The sequence below is a fragment of the Acartia tonsa genome, chromosome 10 (assembly GCF_053477335.1).
Source record: "Acartia tonsa isolate MP-2025a chromosome 10, ASM5347733v1, whole genome shotgun sequence".
Classification (NCBI taxonomy): domain Eukaryota; kingdom Metazoa; phylum Arthropoda; class Copepoda; order Calanoida; family Acartiidae; genus Acartia; species Acartia tonsa.
In genome coordinates, this window is record NC_137269.1 from 12,803,506 (window position 1) to 12,820,645 (window position 17,140).

The 17,140-nt window shown below is 32.2% G+C and overlaps 2 protein-coding genes across 3 annotated transcripts; both read left to right on the plus strand.

The window, feature by feature from the left end:
* The first annotated feature begins 2,714 nt into the window (after positions 1 to 2,714).
* LOC145329431 (receptor expression-enhancing protein 5-like) lies at positions 2,715 to 8,739 on the plus strand. Of its 2 annotated transcripts, XM_080173548.1 has the most exons (8): positions 2,715 to 3,130; positions 3,323 to 3,424; positions 3,816 to 3,883; positions 4,138 to 4,259; positions 4,694 to 4,799; positions 5,107 to 5,176; positions 8,304 to 8,403; positions 8,537 to 8,739. In XM_080173548.1, exons 1-7 carry the CDS (start codon positions 3,107 to 3,109, stop codon positions 8,373 to 8,375), a joined length of 564 nt encoding a protein of 187 aa, XP_080029674.1. In that variant the 5' UTR covers positions 2,715 to 3,106; the 3' UTR covers positions 8,376 to 8,403; positions 8,537 to 8,739. The 2 variants fall into 2 exon arrangements, with proteins under 2 accessions (XP_080029674.1, XP_080029673.1); XM_080173547.1 differs by having other exon boundaries at positions 8,304 to 8,562.
* Positions 8,740 to 9,595: 856 nt separating this feature from the next.
* Positions 9,596 to 16,811, plus strand: Lst8 (MTOR associated protein, LST8). The gene is made up of 12 exons (XM_080173546.1): positions 9,596 to 9,729; positions 10,132 to 10,275; positions 10,809 to 10,873; positions 11,318 to 11,402; positions 11,925 to 12,065; positions 12,451 to 12,488; positions 13,042 to 13,156; positions 13,592 to 13,713; positions 14,247 to 14,354; positions 14,753 to 14,824; positions 15,009 to 15,051; positions 15,791 to 16,811. Exons 1-12 carry the CDS (start codon positions 9,688 to 9,690, stop codon positions 15,845 to 15,847), a joined length of 1,032 nt encoding a protein of 343 aa, XP_080029672.1. The 5' UTR covers positions 9,596 to 9,687; the 3' UTR covers positions 15,848 to 16,811.
* The last annotated feature ends 329 nt before the right edge of the window (positions 16,812 to 17,140 follow it).

Below are 17,140 nucleotides of genomic sequence, written 5' to 3' on the forward strand. Positions count from 1 at the left end.
CAAAATATTCTAAAATCACATTGCAAGACTCATATGTACGTTAAATAAGATAAGCCCAAATTCATCCCAGGACCTATGTATAGCTTCCCTGAAATTGAAACTTTAATGCTTTTTGAGATCATAAGGAACAAAAATAACCTTTTATCTGGAATTAATTTGTTACGAATGTTATTTAGATAATTAAAAAATTGACACCCGTGTTATTCTAGTTTGATAATGGAATCAAAAAATGGTGGCAAGAGCAACTTGTTAATTTATTTGATTCTATTCTTTCTTATTATTCTAATATTTGTATAACTTTTGAATCGAATTTACTCTATAATTAGAAATGTCTGATAGTCAGTTACTTGAGTTTTCAGCTCAAATCTTAAAACAGTACACTGGTGTCCTGGATAGGAAACAGGTTTTTTTTGAGTTACGTATGACAAGACCTATATTTCTATGCCCGGGCATGTATGACGGTTCAGCACATAACTTTCATTAAATCACAGCTGATCATTTTTGTGGACTTTTTTGGAAATTACTTTTTTACCCAGATTTTCAGAGTTTTTTTCCCAAAAAATCACAATGTTCTCATATTTACAGCTTAGTTAATCTAAATTTATTCATAGAAAAGTATAATAGATGACAGCTGAACCAAAGATTATGTTATAATCAATAACAAGATCTTTCAGAATCAATCAACTAATCTAAGATTTGTAGTCTAGAAGTTGGGTAACAGTTATTTGAAGTTGTTATTTAAATTAATGTCTAAACAGTTTTAAGTTTGTTTTGGTAGTCAACACAAAAAAAAACTCACTTTTTAAGTCCCTCATGCATGTCTCATGAATTGTTATAACATAGTTCCTGGCTGTAATAAGATGTCCCTCTCAGGTTCCACCAATGAAGATTAAACTAACATGCTTCAGAATCAGCAATGATTCTGTATAAAGTTTTCCTCATAATATTGACAAGTTATCTTGCTCAATATTGGTTGCTTGCTGACTAGATGTCTACATAGTTCCTGAGTTATTGTTTGTTCCTGCTCATCATCATTGGAAACAGTCAGTTCAGTATTGTTGCTGATTTTAAAGGTTTTGATGGGTTGTGGTTGCAGTTGAAATGATGGTGGTTGTGTGAAATTCTTGCCAGTGTCAGACACAAACTGCACCAGATTCTTGTTTACTCTGGCCTTTAAGGTATTCAGGTGAACATTGTAACCTGAAAGTATTGGGACAGGGTGGTTTTAGCTGTTCTGGGTATGAGTTTGGATCTACTGCAGTTCATGGTAAAATATTGCTGGTAACGAATGCTTCCTGGTTCATGATGTGACTGTAGATGGCTGTTCTCAGAGCAGCTTTTCCAGCAAACATTAGGCTGTCCTAGCTGGCATTACTAAATATGGAACTGCAGTAGAATATCAGGGACTGGCAAATTGCTTTTTATGTATTTTCTATGACTTACTTTTCTTTCTCTTTGGTGGAGAGAGCTTAAAGCATTTGGTTTTAGGGTTTGGTTTGTTTCTAGGCTCCTTAACAAGATGGTCGATAAAGAAAACATTGTCACATGTAACACCCAAGAACTTAGGATGTCTGACTTATGGTACTGTTTCAACAATGACTAGAGTGCCTGCTTTATTCAAAAAGGTGGTAAAGACTATTGTAGATGATTTGGCTGCAGAAATGAATGGGTTCTTGCTTTTTAACCAATCATTAAAAACTGCTAAGTAAGCTTTTATGTCCTTGACATAAGGATAAATAAGGGGACCTATGCTGTTGGAGTTGTCAGCAGAGGAAACTAGATGTAATTAGAGTGAGGTGTTGGCATTTATGAAATTTACAGTTCGAATAGTATATGGTATAGGACCCCTCCTTGTAGGTCAGCCTGTTTGGCAGATTTGTATGTATATTTAGATCCTCTGATAACAACAAATTGTTGTCTACCTCTAAGATATTCACATAAAAACATTACATATACTCATTCAAGTCTAGTGCATTAATATTATGCAGTAGAACCTCATTGTTTACAGTGTCAAAAGCCTTTGAAAGATAAATGGCAACTGGCACTGTTCTGATAACTGGTTTCTTATTAAGGTTTTAATACTCTGTAAGGCAGTGGTGGTGAACCTGCCTGTGTGAAAACCATAATGTTGGTCTGCAAGTTTAACAGCATCATTCAGGTAGGGACGAATCATGCAGGCAGGATAAAGAAGTGAGACAGGGCAGTAGCTGGAACCCTAATTGTCAAAGTTTCCCTGGTTTCAGTGAAATAATTTTACCAGTCCTCCATATGCTTGGTGTCTAGAAGAGATTGACTTGTCAATACTAATAAAAACATTGAAAGATTGTACAAAATCATTGCTGATTCTTATTTGTTTAAACTTTTATGGTGGAACTTCAGAGGAACCTTGTATCACATTCAGGATCTATGTTTTACCTACAAATCTTGGAATAGTCAATTGAGGTAATTAATCTTGTTATAGCTGTCATCTATTATAATTTTTTGCATGAAAATAGAATAACTTAGCTGGAAATGTGAGAATATTGTGATTTTTGGGGGGAAAAACTATGAAAATCTGGGTAAAAAAGTAATTTTCAAAAAAATCCACAAAAATGATCAGCTGTGATTTAATGAAAGTTATGTGCTGAACCGTCATACACGCCCAGTCATAGAAATATAGGTCTTGTCATACGTAACTCAAAAAAAACCTGTTTCCTATCCAGGACACCAGTGAGTAACTTTCTGAAGATTGTTAAAACATAAAACTTGCAGTTAAAAATTGAAGTAAAAATTTTTGTTTTATTAAATATACCTATATATCCAGCATCAAGTATTTTGTATATTTACTGATGTCAGTTGGTCTATAGTACTAGTTCATGTTAAAAAAAATTTTATTGTTTACCAAGTGTTTTTTTATTTGTTATATTTCTCTGTTTTCTTTACGAGTTGTGAATAATTGCTCTATAAGTCTAGTATATAAGTTTGTCCTTTTATAATCATTTGGTTAGTGCTTCACTTTTTATAGATGTAATTCCTTATTAAATTTTAATAATACGTACCTGTACATCTTTTAAATAGGTAAGAATGTTTTTTATTTCAGACTTAAGACTTAGAACACAGATTTAAAATGGCTTTTAAAAAGGAAATCAAGGTAAACTGTTTCTTACAAATTGGATTTAGGGTAAATAAAACCCAACAGACAATTAACCAACCCTTTTGGTTAGAAGTTTTAACTGTGCATAACGCCTTTTTACGGGGGATATATCAAAGCTTTACCAATAATCTCACTATTAGCGTCACGTGCCAGACATAGCAGCAATAATATGCAATTCAATTAATTCAGGAAAACTTGGAAAAGTTTCTGCAGACCCCTGGCACCATCAATGACACGATGACCTTAGCTGAAAAGAAAACTGGCGTTCAGAGGATCTACTTGGCCTATGGAGTAAGCTACAATGTTTTGTGTTAAACTTATAGGCCGAAAATTAGTGCATTTATTTTTAAATATTCATAAGCGAAATAATCCGAAAGGCCGTTTTTGACGGACGAGATTTTTCCCGTGATATACTTTCCAGAATGGCTACGAAACAGATTATTGTCTGCTCAACAAATCATAGTAGACAATTTTTCTACCTATACTAATGAAATGAATAATCATTATATTGGAACCAGTTTTGTTAGCCCGAACCTTCGGCTAACCGGGGTCAACAAAACTGTTTTTAATCTTAAAATGTTTAGTAGTACTAGGAAGATGTTTATTATACGATGCGATAATTAACTATAATACCTATTTATTTTTTAGTTTGTATAATGTTAATTTATTATAAATATTCTAGTTTCTTGGATTAAGTGCTTTATGGCTTGTGTACGGATGGGGAGCACCTTTACTCGCCAACAGTATTGGGTAATTTTATATTTGATCATATTAAAATCTATATATAAAAAGAAAATGATAATCTGATAAACACACCAAAAAGTAAAATGTTAGTGATAACTTACAATGTAAAACGAAACAGTTTCATCTGTTAGATCTTCCTTACTATGACAATCTTCGTGGAATTCAATGGTTCAGGATGAAAAGATCCAAAGTATCCTTTACGAAGGTCGAATCCTGTCCTCAATCATTCCCCAAAATTTTGATTTTTTATATGCTTCCAGGTTCTTGTACCCTGCCTATTGGTCCATCAAAGCGCTGGAGACAAGTGATCTGAAGGATGACAGGAAGTGGTTGACTTACTGGGTTGTCTTTGCTTTCTTCTCTGTCCTGGAATATTTCTCAGGTCTGGTTTAGTTTATGTTCCATTCATATTTGACTGTGTGTTTGTGTAGCATTTAATTAAACCGTACTTGTTAGTTTTACTCTAAGATTACAGTACTTGAGACGAGGCATAATATCTTTTTATTCTATTTTTCAAAGCCAAACTTTACCTAGAAAATGATTATGTTTGAATATTCTTATTTCCGTTATAAAGAAGCAGGGTGATGGCAATCCGAATCCTTTTCGGATTAATCCGCAAATTTTTGGACCATAACTCAAAAACCGAAATATGAGAAAATTTGATAATGAAAAGCTCGGAAGAATCTTCAAATAATTTAACAAACCCCAAATCCCCGTACAAAAAAATTAAGGATATTGTGGGGGTGAAGGTGAACAGCTTCTCTCCCTAATTTTGAGAAGCTTCTAGAACAGATATTTAAAATGAATATACTATAGGAATGCTGGTGTATCTGATTCCTTTCTACTGGCTGCTCAAGTGCCTGTTCATGTGCTGGTGCATGATGCCTGGACATAATAATGGTGCAGAGATTATCTACAACAGGTATTAGATATTAATGATAGTTCTTTCACACATAGAGGCATTGATAATGATGAAAGATATTTGCCATATTTAAGTGCTGAGTATATATCTTATACCTGCAACTTCAACTCGTCAACTGGATCATTTGGCTTTTTATATAAATATATTTCAATACTTTGCAGCACAGTATATAATTCCTAACAAACGTGGTTGATTTAAAAGTTTGTCTTTTTTATGTTTGTCTATGTTATCTTACACATTTAAATCTCTATTTGAGCTTCGAAACTATATGAAAATTGTAATTTATTATCTTAACCATGTTTTTCAGATTGATCAAGCCTAAGTTCCAGAAGCACCAGGCCAAGATTGACAAAGTTGTTGGCGACGCACAAAACATGGTAAGAACATCATTGTGTCTTCATAGAGCGTCATTCATTACGGTGCCTTAATTTGGGACACCTGCCACAGCTGCGAGGGTTAAGTAATAAATAGTATCTCCTTTGGAACAGCGGGTCAAGGCATAGTGTACTTGAGCGTGGAGCTTGATAGCCCTAGTGGCTAAACAAAAGTGTCTCGTCCTTCATCTATGACTACTTAGGTCCAAACACTAAGAAACAATTGCTACACACACTCACAGAAAATTATTGTTACTCTGATAGGGTTTGTATGGTACAAGGGATAATGGATACATTATTACTGGGTTCTTTTACATTTTGAAACACTTATCTGCTTAAAATAACTATTCCCACTTTCTAACCACTTTATCCCATCTCGTCCCTCTTACTGGTTAAACGAAGTGACCAATACACTATGTGCCCAGAATTCCAAAATAAAACAAAAACTCATAGTTCTGTTAATTTTGCTTCAAATTGGGTAAAATCTTTTGGGTTGGGTCACTAATTACCCCAAGTTTTGGTATCTTTAAAAAAAACGGCGGCAGGATCGCCGCTTCCGCCGTTAACCGCCATTTTCCGCCGCAAAAAAAAACAATATTATCCCAAATGATTCCAAATTGCCTAATTCGGCGAGAAATGCAAAAAAAAAAATTTTGGCGGCGGCGGCTGAAAACGGCGGGCCCGCCGCCGTTTTTTTTTAAAGATACCAAAAATTGGGGTGATTAGTGACACCCTAAAACGATTTGGGTCCAATATCTTAAAAGCTCAAGAGAAGCACTGAATTTAAGATATACCTTGATAAATGAGAATTTGAAAATGAAGTCCCTCCACAGGGTTGTGTTACAAGGAGAAAAATTTTTGAAAAAAATAACATGGTGTCAAATGATTCCAAATTGCCTAATTCAGCGAGAAATACAATAAAAAAAATTTGGTGGTGGCGGAAAACGGCCGTGAACGGCGGTTCCACCGCAGTTTTTTTAAAGATACCAAAACTTGGGGTGACTGGTGACAAAACCCAAAAGATTTTACCCAATTATCTCTAAAACTAAGGGAGTAGCGCCCAAAATAAAATTGCTGGTATGTCGTGTGTCAAGTCACCACATTTACCCCCCCCCCCCCCCGTAAATAAATTATCAATGAAATACTTATATATCAATTGATTTGTTTCAGGGAGGAGGGGACAGTGGGCTGTTTCTTACACTAGTCCCCAAAGCTTTATAATAACGTTTATTATCCATTGGTCTAGCAACATTAGGGGCTTTTACTGAATTTTAATTGTTTTATTTTTCAAATGTTGAGTGTCCAAACGTTTAAACCACTAATCTACAGAAGGGGTAATTTTGTGTATCATCGTTGGGTAAGTTCATCAATTTATCGGCTATTAACTTATCCCTTTAGATCCCTGGATTTGTACATTAAGAACCATAAACATGGAAACATGCTAATAACATTTTGTTAAATAATTTTCTATTTTTCTATAACCCATCTTACTGTACTTTTTCATTAAAAAATTTACCTGTTATTGCTGCGCTACTTAGAGACAAAACAATCACCCCAAAAGCACTGAAAACTTTAATCCAAAGGCCTTGCAATCAAAGGATTGATAGTCTGCAATAGGGCCTTTATCAGGAAGGAGGAGGACATTGGGCTGTTTATCACTCTAGTCCCCAAAGTTTTACAATAACATTTTCTTATTTGTTTATTAAGTTGAGTGTCATAACTTTTCAACCAATAATTGTAATCTACAGAAGGGTAAGTTTGTGTATCATTATTGGTAATCATCAATTTATCTGCCATTCATTTATCCCTTTAGATCCCAAGGCCTTCATACATTTATTAACAAATTTGCTTAAATCTTTTAGTTTCTTTACAAGTTTGCTTATCTCTTTTAATTCTTTAGGGCGTGCATAAGGGGTGGAATAGGTTTTAGTTTTATCAAATTGAAACATTTAGAATATTATTCATTTAATTTAAAAAGAATGGTAATTGATTAGAAGCAACAGTTTCGATTACATAGCTTAAATGAATATTCCTAGGCGTGTGCATGGGGGGCCTCCCCCACACTCCGGGGGTGGGGTGGGGGGGGGGGGGAGGATATCCTTTAAAGACTTTAAGCAATAAGAATAAGGGATTGTATCAAAAAATTGCATCAAGAACTATAAATATCACGATAAAATAATTTGTAAAAAAAGTTATTTTAATTTGTCTTTTTTGTGTAAAAATTGTTATAAAATGGGTCCGACCGCTCCTACAAAAATGCGAAAAAAAAATTTCAGCTAACGATGCCGCCATTGAAACCAACGGGATTCATTCACTGAGTGCCTTGGTTAAACATGTGTAAAGGTCTGATATGCGGCATCGTTAGCTGAAAAAAGATCAAACTATTTAAAGTTGAGAGTATCATTACAAAATAGTATAATTCCTGATTCTTTAAGGGGGAATGCTTTGACATAAATTTTTTCATAAGTTTTATAAGTAAACGTATAAAAACTAATTTTAAATCGAATAGTATATTCAATAAGCTTTCAAAAAAGGTATAACATATTACTGTAGCTCAATTTTTGGTAGATTGACAATAATTTAAAGTTTGCATATAAAATGTAATTTCAATAGTCAGGCTTTTATTACAAAATCCTAAATATCTAGGTAGGCTACTTCTCGAAGCTGTAAAATGATAAGTATTTGATATTTTCAACTCTAGCTTTGGGAATCCTTCTCAAATATGACAAAGATTAACCTAAAACTTTAAAATTGGTCAATATTCAAAAATGCATTTTTTGGAATCATGGAGTTTTTGCATTGGCTGGGCACATAGTGCAATAAATGAGTTCCATGTTAGCAAGCTTAATTGAAGTTTATTTTTCTCTTGTCATATTATCCAAAGTTTTTATTGACAATCAATCAGGCTTATAAATTCAACTAACCTCTTTTGTTCAGTTAAAATTGTGCGATTTCGTGGAGGTTCCCTAACAAAGCTTTGTAATTGTAGTCAATATGTCCCAAAGTTATACACAGTCATCAAGTCAAACCTAGTCCCCAAAATGTAAATCTTATTCTGGGTACCTACCTACCCCTTTTATTTTATTATTTATCTTAATACTAAAAGATAATAAACATTGTTTTTTTTTAGGTTGGTGGTTTTATGAACGGAATCGTCGAGGAGAGTAAAAATCTGGCTGCTGAACACATCAAAGCAAACTAAATATCATCACAATTAGGGACCGACGGACAGGGAAAAAGATATAGAAAAACATCTTGTTGAAAAAATGAATATGCATGACTTTTTCAAAATAAAACAAAAACATTTTTAGGCTAAGCTATATTTTACTTGATGTATTTCATATTTTTATCCCTGTCTCTTATAGAACTATATAGAAAAATAATATAAATATACAAATTAAGTTTATCATTATATTAGGGTTTTAAATAATGTAATTTTGCACTAATTTTTTTTTTAAAGATTTTTTTATTTATTCAAAATAGCATTTTTATCCAACATATCATTTTTCTTGATTACTCAACAACTGCCTATTCGCACATTATTTAATATTTATTTGATAAGAAAATTATTGTATTTTATCCACCATAATATTTATATTTTATTCCAAATTATGTATTAGATATATCTATTAAAATTCCGTATTAAAGATTTTTAATTATTTTATTGAATATGTAACAAAATGAATTGGCTTCCATTTTTGTATTTTTATCATTGATTTCCAAAGATGCCTAAATTGCCAAATTAAAGAACAGGAAAATAGTTTTAAAATTAAATATAGAAAGAAAAATGCCTAAAGTTTTTATTTCAACGTCTAGATCTAATTACATAACAAAAGAATTCCTATTTTCTTTAATTTCTATCTTTTTTTACTGGCGAAAAAGTTAAACATGGTAGGTATCTATTCAAATTGCTTAAATATATTTTTACCACCTTTAATAACAGGGTGAAATTAAATACATAACATTAGTTTTAAGGGATATGATAGACAATTGACGATAGATTTATGAACATCCCCAATGACGACAAATAAAATTTTCCCGTTTGTAGATCTAAGTTGTTGAAAATTTTGATATTATTTTGTAACCAATGAAATGTAATAAAAGTCCCTAACTTTTTGAGCTAAGAATAGGATAACGTTATTTTTAGAACTTTTGGAACTAGCATAATTTACTGTCCAATTTTCTGTCCCTCCCTGTAACTTTCCAAACTGTTAAGTAATTTTTTATTCTTATTCTATTATTGATAATAAAATTATTTTTCCTGTTTCTTGTAATTATAGATTGAAATTTAGTATTATTTTGTGCCATTATAAAGATCTAATTACGTCTCAAAGGCTCTAATTATTTGTGTTACACAAGTAGCACAAAAATAATATTTTTATCATTAAAGATCTGTGATTATAATCCTGATGTAATATTTGTGATTTGTTGTTTAAGGAGAATTATATGGAATTTTTAAAATTATTTATGTATGGGCATTTTAACATGTTTTAAATATTTTATCAGAGGCTAAAATGGGACATTCAGATATAAATGAAGACGCCCCGAAAGAAAAGGTAGTGTAAAAGTTAATTTTATATCAAGGAAATAAATCTATAAATTAATGTCAAAAAAACCTTTATTAGGCTTCCGTAGATTCTCACCATATTGGTTTGTTTGTGGAAAATTATAAAAACATATTCTAACCGTTGGACTTATATGGCTCTCCTGTACACTGTACAGTAGAGCTTCTTGTGGAAGGGTTAATGGAGGGGTGGGTGGGTTATCTCTACCCTCCTAAGTAAAATTATCATTAGAAATCACCAAAAAGAGGAAGTGGTCCTCCCTCCCACTCCATTTAAAATGTCCTTTAGTTCTCTAGTCTAAATATAAAAATAATATTTCTATCTCACCTTCTCAGGAGATATCACTGCTAGAATAAATAACTCCCCTAAGCTAGTAAAATATTATATGATTAGGAACAAGAAATTGTGCAAGCACAGGTTGGTCCCGCCGTTAACGATGAGATAATTTTGGCCACGGCTGGCTATGACAACTCCATCAAGTTCTGGTCCGCCCACACAGGAGCATGCACCAGGACACATCAACATCCAGATTCACAGGTAGGAATAACAAAACAAGGATTACAACATACATGAAGCAAAACTTTGAAATTAGGCTATAGGTCAAACTAACACTTCTAGAGTTTAAAAACTTAATCATCATAATATGATTTGAAAGTTTGTAAAATATTGTACGGTAATTTGTTGCTTTATTGTTTAAAGACATACTTGCAATTATATGACTTCGTTATAGAGATGCCTCTCGATTATAACATTAAAACTAATGATCCTGGGAAACCTTATTCCAAAATTCTAGTTTCTTAAAAAGGAGAAAGTCAATATACTAATTAAAATTGTAAACTTGTTAAAGGAATCACAAAGACAAGTTTGAAATGGATTTAAAACTCACGAAAATGTAGAAAAGCTTCGCTTTTAACAAGGTCAATATAGGGCATTTAGTAAGGTTACAAAATTCTCTAATTTCTATTTTGAGCTAAAAGATAGACCGCCAGGATTCTTGTCTTCATACTGAAGATTTTCCTTTCAATACATAAGATTATACATAACTCGGTTGATATCAAGCTTAATTTTAGGTAAACTGTATGGATGTGACACCTGACGGTAATATGCTCATAGCCGGTGGATATCAAAGAATAAGGTAATTTTAATAAACTTGCTTTTTAGTCTGATTATCAATTTATCTAAGGCTTTTATGTCCTTAGGTTAAAGAGTTTCTCTTTTACAACGATGAAAAGAAAGTAGGACAAGGACGTAATTTTAAGGCTTAAAGTTACTAGACTACTACCAAGTTATTTGTAAAAGTAAGTTTTGTCCCAAAAATTGATAAAATTTGAACTGATAGACTTTGAGGGGAAGGGTATATTCATTGAAGAGGGAATGATATTCTGGCAAACAATTATAAAGGAAAATTTCCCCACAACCCCCTTCCCCTTTTCCTTCCCTTCTTACTCGCCCCTCTTCAGTTCCATGTAAAAACAAAATATACTTCCATCATACTTTAAAAGGATTCTTAATTTTTTGTAGAATTGATTGTTAGATAAGCTACTCCTGGGTTTATTTAAAAAGGCTATTCATTGTTTAGGATGTATGATTTGACGTCCAACAACCTAAACTTTGTGGTCAACTATGAAGGAATCTCTAAAAATGTCATGTCAGTTGGTTGCCAGGTAATAGGTGTTATCATACAAAGTGATTGTTGAGCACTATTAACCCCCCCCCCCCCCCTCCCCTATTATTCTTAAATTAATTGAAAATAAGAGTAGGGTGTATTTTTCTGTGTCGATTCCCTGTCCAAAATAAACCTGCAATGCTACCCAGTTCTCAAAATGTCTTAAAGCAGAAAATGTAATCTACATTTTTATTTTGTTTGAAGTTCATTCGTTCAATTTGCATTTTAGAATAAAATAAAAATGCCTCGCGACATTGTTTTTATCTGGAACTAAAAAAAAGAAGTTGGTTGATTTTAAGTGGTTTGTTAATTCTGTTTTTGGGAGGAGTAGTGGGGGAGGGGAAGAGTTGTATATTTGACTATCATTGGCCCTACTTTCCTCCAAATGTTGATAAGGAAAAAAAGAAAATACTTCGGCACTCCAAAGATTTCTTGTCCCTTTTGATACTCCGAAACAGGATTTAAATCTATCTCTCTTACAACTATGCAAATCATCATAGCCAATAATGTTTTGATTTAGGAGGATGGTAAATGGATGTACTCTGGTGGTGAGGATTGTTCTGCCCGCATCTGGGACCTTAAAATGAGAAACCTCTCCTGCCAGAGGGCATTCCAGGCTAACGCGCCTGTCAATGCAGCTTGTTTACATCCTAATCAACAGGTTGGTACTGTCGTACAATTAAAAGCAATTGAAAAATTGATTTTGGCTTTTTTATCGTGATAACTATTTCTTTTCGTGCCTCTTATCAAAAAAGGCATACATACAGAATTTATTTCTTCCACAAGTTTAAAGAATTTTAATGCATTTGCGCCATTGCATTGCAGGAATGATGTGTATGTAAAAATAATTTCTAGGCGCTCTATATGTTTTTATGTCTTTAAACGACAGTAAAATTTATTTCATTTCAAAACAGCAACAGTATTCATAAAAACCAATCTTATCAATAAAGGTCTTTAAATTGTCTTTATTGGTCTGTTTTATGTTATTCCAATGATCGAGAAGACTTATTAAAATTAAGCTCTAGAATTATGATTCTTATTTTTAGGAGTTAATTGTCGGAGACCAATCCGGTGTTGTCCATAGGTAATTTTAATTTATAAAGAATAAAGATATATTATCTTTTATTATTATCATTTAACTTCCATAATATACCACCGTTGACATAAGTGTAATATTTATTTATCGTATTTTAAAAGATAATGTATTATTTTTTTTAAAAAATAATACTTAATTTATTAATTTTTCCTTAAAATGCACAAAATTCTGTATCGCAATTTTTGTATTATTAAACATACCTTCGGGAATTGGTTTCTAAATTATTCTGTCAATAAAATGATCACTTGGCGAATTTGTAATTTCTACCTTCTTCAACGTAGGGGAGAGAGAAAGTTTAAGTTTCGCCATGTGATCACACATTGACAGAATATTTGGAATACCTATGTATGTTTGGCTTTAATAATGATTGATATCCGCTGGATTAGAACCGGTTCCAAGCCATACTGAAAAATCCTGTTTAGCATTGTATTATACAGACAATTGTCTATGAATAATAAAATAAAAATTATAAAGCAAATACAAGTTGTCTATAATACGATGCGATAATTTAAAATTAAAAATAACTCTTAACTATATTTAGATGGAACCTAAAGAATGATCAGAGTGAACAATGGATTCCTGATCCTGAGCACTCAGCTATTCAATCCATAGACATAGATCCTGCTGGACAATACATGGCGGTCGTCAATTATAAGGTCAATGTTTACAATATTATAGTTGAAGCTTAAAACGAAGCAGATCATTTCAGGAAGGAAGAGGACATGGGACTGTAAATTACACTGGTAACCAAAAGTTTCATTATCACGTTGTCTTATTTATTGGCTCAAAAACTTTGGGCAATTTAATTGAAATTTGATTGGTTGGTTCAAAAATGTTCAATATTTTAATTTACAGAAGGGGTAATTTTGTCATTATATCAATTTATCGTCCATTGTCTTATCCCTTAAGATCCCTGGATTCTTCCAGTAGTTGCGAGATCTTATTGAACGTAAACTCACATGGCTTAATTACACATTCATTCATACACACAACTTAATACTTAAAGATTTTTCAATTAATTAAACTTCATTATGAATAAGGTTTGCGCATTACATAACTTTTCATTTAGCTTTAAAAATATTAATATTTAGGGAATCTGTTATGTGTGGAGTTTAAAAACTGGTGATAACGAGGCCACTAAGCTGACTCCAAAAGTAGAAATACCCGCACACAAATCCTATGGCCTCGCATGTAAATTTAGTCCTGATTCCAGGTACACATTTATACAGAGAAGGCAGGGACATTGGACTCTACAATGTACATTGTACTGGTCCCCAAAAGTTTCATTTTTTTCTCATTCGTAGCTTCAAAACTTTCGAGACTCTTAATTTTCATTTTTCACCATTAGTTTTAAGCAGACTAAGATTTTTAAAAGCGAAGATTTTTTAAAATTTTGGTCGGTCCGTCCATCAGTACCGCCGTAAAGAATAGCCTTTTTGTTATTTATGTTAGAATTGTCCTATTGATTTTAAACTTAGCCGGAGTATTATTTTTCTATTAACGTTTGAGAGAAGTAAAATGTGATGTGAATGAATAAAATCTAAAGTGAATTTTCTCCTTTTTGATTAGGTATTAAAATTATTTCTTTGAATATTTTTGTGTTATTTTCTGAATGAACATTATTCATATAACAGTAAATTTGAGATTTTTGTAATTGTTAAGGTAGCTGAAAACAAACATTAACGAACAAACTTAATCATTTTCTGTTATTAATTGAAATATTAACCAAGATTTTTTATATTTCAGTTTATTGGCAACAACATCAGCTGATCGTACAGCCAATATTTATAGAATCTCAGATTTTGACAATACTCAAATTACACCTACACAACACCTTTCCTCTCCAAATCTCAAGTAAGTCAATTCTATTCGATAAAAAAGTAGCCTAAAACTTTCTTAACATTTATATCTAAAACAAAATAGCCCGTGACTTAATTCACTGAAAGCCTTCTATTAATTAGAGAACTTAATCGGATGAGTAGTAAAGTGTTAAGCTACATGGGGAAAAAATCGTTAAGAAAATTACTTATTGTAACTTAAAATGAAAAATAGTTTGAAATAGGGTGCTATTCGCTTTTACCGCTGTTTCTTCACATTTTCATATTGTACCCTAGTAAAGCATCTGCCATGTTAAATTTTAGCGGTCAACTCCTGTTTTAAAATCTTAAAACACATGGGTATCTTTGCACCTGCGGAAAATACGCATAAGATAAGGCGCTTTTTAATACCAAATAAATGTTTTATTTTTTTAGATGGGTATGGGATTGTGCTTTTACGGCAGATTCTAAATATTTAATTACTGGTAGCAGCGATGGAGTCGCCAGGTAACCCTTTGTAAAAATGTGAAAAGGTTTCGTGATTGGTTTACGTATTCATCACTTATTATCTCTCTTTATTTCCTTTTTTATGATAACATTTGCTCTATAATTTACTTTGTCTGTTTGTTCATTGCTTTGTCCTATAAGATCTCTAATCTATACAATCAGTTTTATCCTGATTTAATTTTAGGTTATGGAATCTTGAATCTGGGAAATGTCAATTAGAATATCAGGTAAAATAATTTTCATTGAAGCCCTTAATATAAAAAAGTTCAGTAGGTAGTCACTTTCAGAATTAAAAAATTCATAATGATTATTATATTAAAGTAAAAGGGTGTCTGTCTGTGAAGGATCTCGCTAACCGCTGAACTGATGTGGTCTTCCAATTTAGTGATACCAATAAAGGGGGGAGGCGAAAGTGACACTTTTTGAAACCAAAACTAAAAGTAAACAAAGGAATTCAACTAAAAAAAGAGTTACAGGTCTGAGATTTTGCATGGCAGTTGCTTTATAGGGGTAAAATATGGAACTGCGAAGAAACGGCGGCGCAACCGCCAAAAACCGCAGTTTCCCGCCGAATTTTTTTTTGCCTTTTCTCGGCGGTTTTCGGCGGTTGCGACGCCGTTTCTTCACAGTTCCATATTGTACCCCTAAAAAGCAACTGCCATGCAAAATGTCAGACCTGTAACTCTTTTTTTAGTTGAGTTCCTTTGACTTTTAGTTTTGGTTTCAAAAAGTGTCACTTTCGCCCCCTCCCTTATTAAAGGTCCAGAGAAGGTTTATGATAACAACTTTTGGGGGATGGTATCTACACATGACAAGAGAAATCGGAACCCCCCCCCCCCCCTTCCCCCGTCTAAAGCTATAATTGAAGTTTAGTCCACTCCCTCCCCCCTTCCTTTTCTAAAGGGATCTAGGTGCATAGCCACTATTTATTTTAAAATGTCATAATAAAAGAATCTTATATTTTAGGGACATTCAAAGGCTGTAACGTGTATTGCATTCAGAGATGTCAGTAAAATCAGCTGAATTTAAACCATCATAAAGATTAAGATTTTTCAATTGATTTAAAGAGATAGTACTAAAGAAGATAGATTAATCTTCACCTTATTCTTATACCGTAAAATATATTAGTGAAGATCAATTTATTTCTGGTTGTCCTTTCCCTTCCTGTGATTTGTTCCACACTTGGAGTGTGGATATTGGATAAATATAATATTGTATTATGGGTTGTTCTTTTTTTATTGGATATAAAAGGGACAGGTCTAAGTTAAGTCAAATATTTTCTCATTGTATTTTAAGATATTAACCCAATTTTCTAGTTTTGAGCGAAACTACTCGATAATACTGTCTTGTCATTTTTAAAGGAAATGTGTTATTCTCAGCTGCTATTCATGATAGAATTTTTTTGTGAAGATACCCCTAACAAAGATCATTCAGTATACAACTTTGTCAGTCGACCATGCTACAAAAACATACCTATAGTATTCAAAGATTTCTTGATTTTTTTTATTTTCAATCTTATCCTTCTTTCTCTTAACTTTTTTCTCCCTCTCTTTTTTGACCACTGAACAATTGTTATATGACTCACTTTGTCCGTTAGTCCATGTATTGTTTTTGCTTCGCTACTTATGTGTATTGTCATTCTTGTTTTTATGCAAGTTTTGCATTAAGTTTATTAAAAGCAGTAGGGTGCCTTTAAAAGTTTAATTTTACACATTGATTTTAAGTTTTTATCATGGATTATACTTGCTGTAGATCTGTCCTAATTCCCTGTTAACCGTGATTCTAAATAATTGACACTTAATAATATAATAACAAAATATAATTAACCTATTTAAAAGCTGTTTAAGTTATTGTATACAATCAAAGTTCTAGTCTTCAATTTAATAAAAAAAGATTTATTTTTATATGGAAATGATTTTATAATTCTCTTTTCTATGTATACTGCATTTATTTAAGATTGTGATTCTTATTATTTAAATATTATTTTGTATAGGTAATGCTGAAATGTTATTTTTAAAAATATTGTAATTTCAATTAAGAATTTGATTATTTAAATTTCTACCCTACTTCAAAAATCGTAAAAAACCTTTTGAGCTAATAGCAAATTTCTGTCAAAAGCAATTCAAAATATGAAAAAATGCTATTTTTTTTGCTAAAGCTAAGACACATTTTCTCAATATCCAATTGGTGCTATTTTATTCTTTAGCTTAACGCGATAAGTTTACCTATTTGTACTCTCCATAGTTCTCTATAACAGATTCAATAATAAAGAATTTTTGACATTTATTAAAAGTAAAGAAACTTAGTAATCCTTAA

Bases quoted from the DNA above. Each gene is read 5' to 3' on its own strand.
- LOC145329431 (XM_080173548.1), top strand. From the start codon at position 3,107: ATGGCTTTTAAAAAGGAAATCAAG. The intron at 3,884-4,137 runs GTAATTTTATAT...ATATGCTTCCAG, and splicing joins TTACTCGCCAACAGTATTGG to GTTCTTGTACCCTGCCTATT. The intron at 4,260-4,693 runs GTCTGGTTTAGT...AATATACTATAG, and splicing joins TGTCCTGGAATATTTCTCAG to GAATGCTGGTGTATCTGATT.
- Lst8 (XM_080173546.1), top strand. From the start codon at position 9,688: ATGGGACATTCAGATATAAATGAAGACGCCCCGAAAGAAAAG. The intron at 10,874-11,317 runs GTAATTTTAATA...TTCATTGTTTAG, and splicing joins GGTGGATATCAAAGAATAAG to GATGTATGATTTGACGTCCA. The intron at 11,403-11,924 runs GTAATAGGTGTT...GTTTTGATTTAG, and splicing joins TCATGTCAGTTGGTTGCCAG to GAGGATGGTAAATGGATGTA.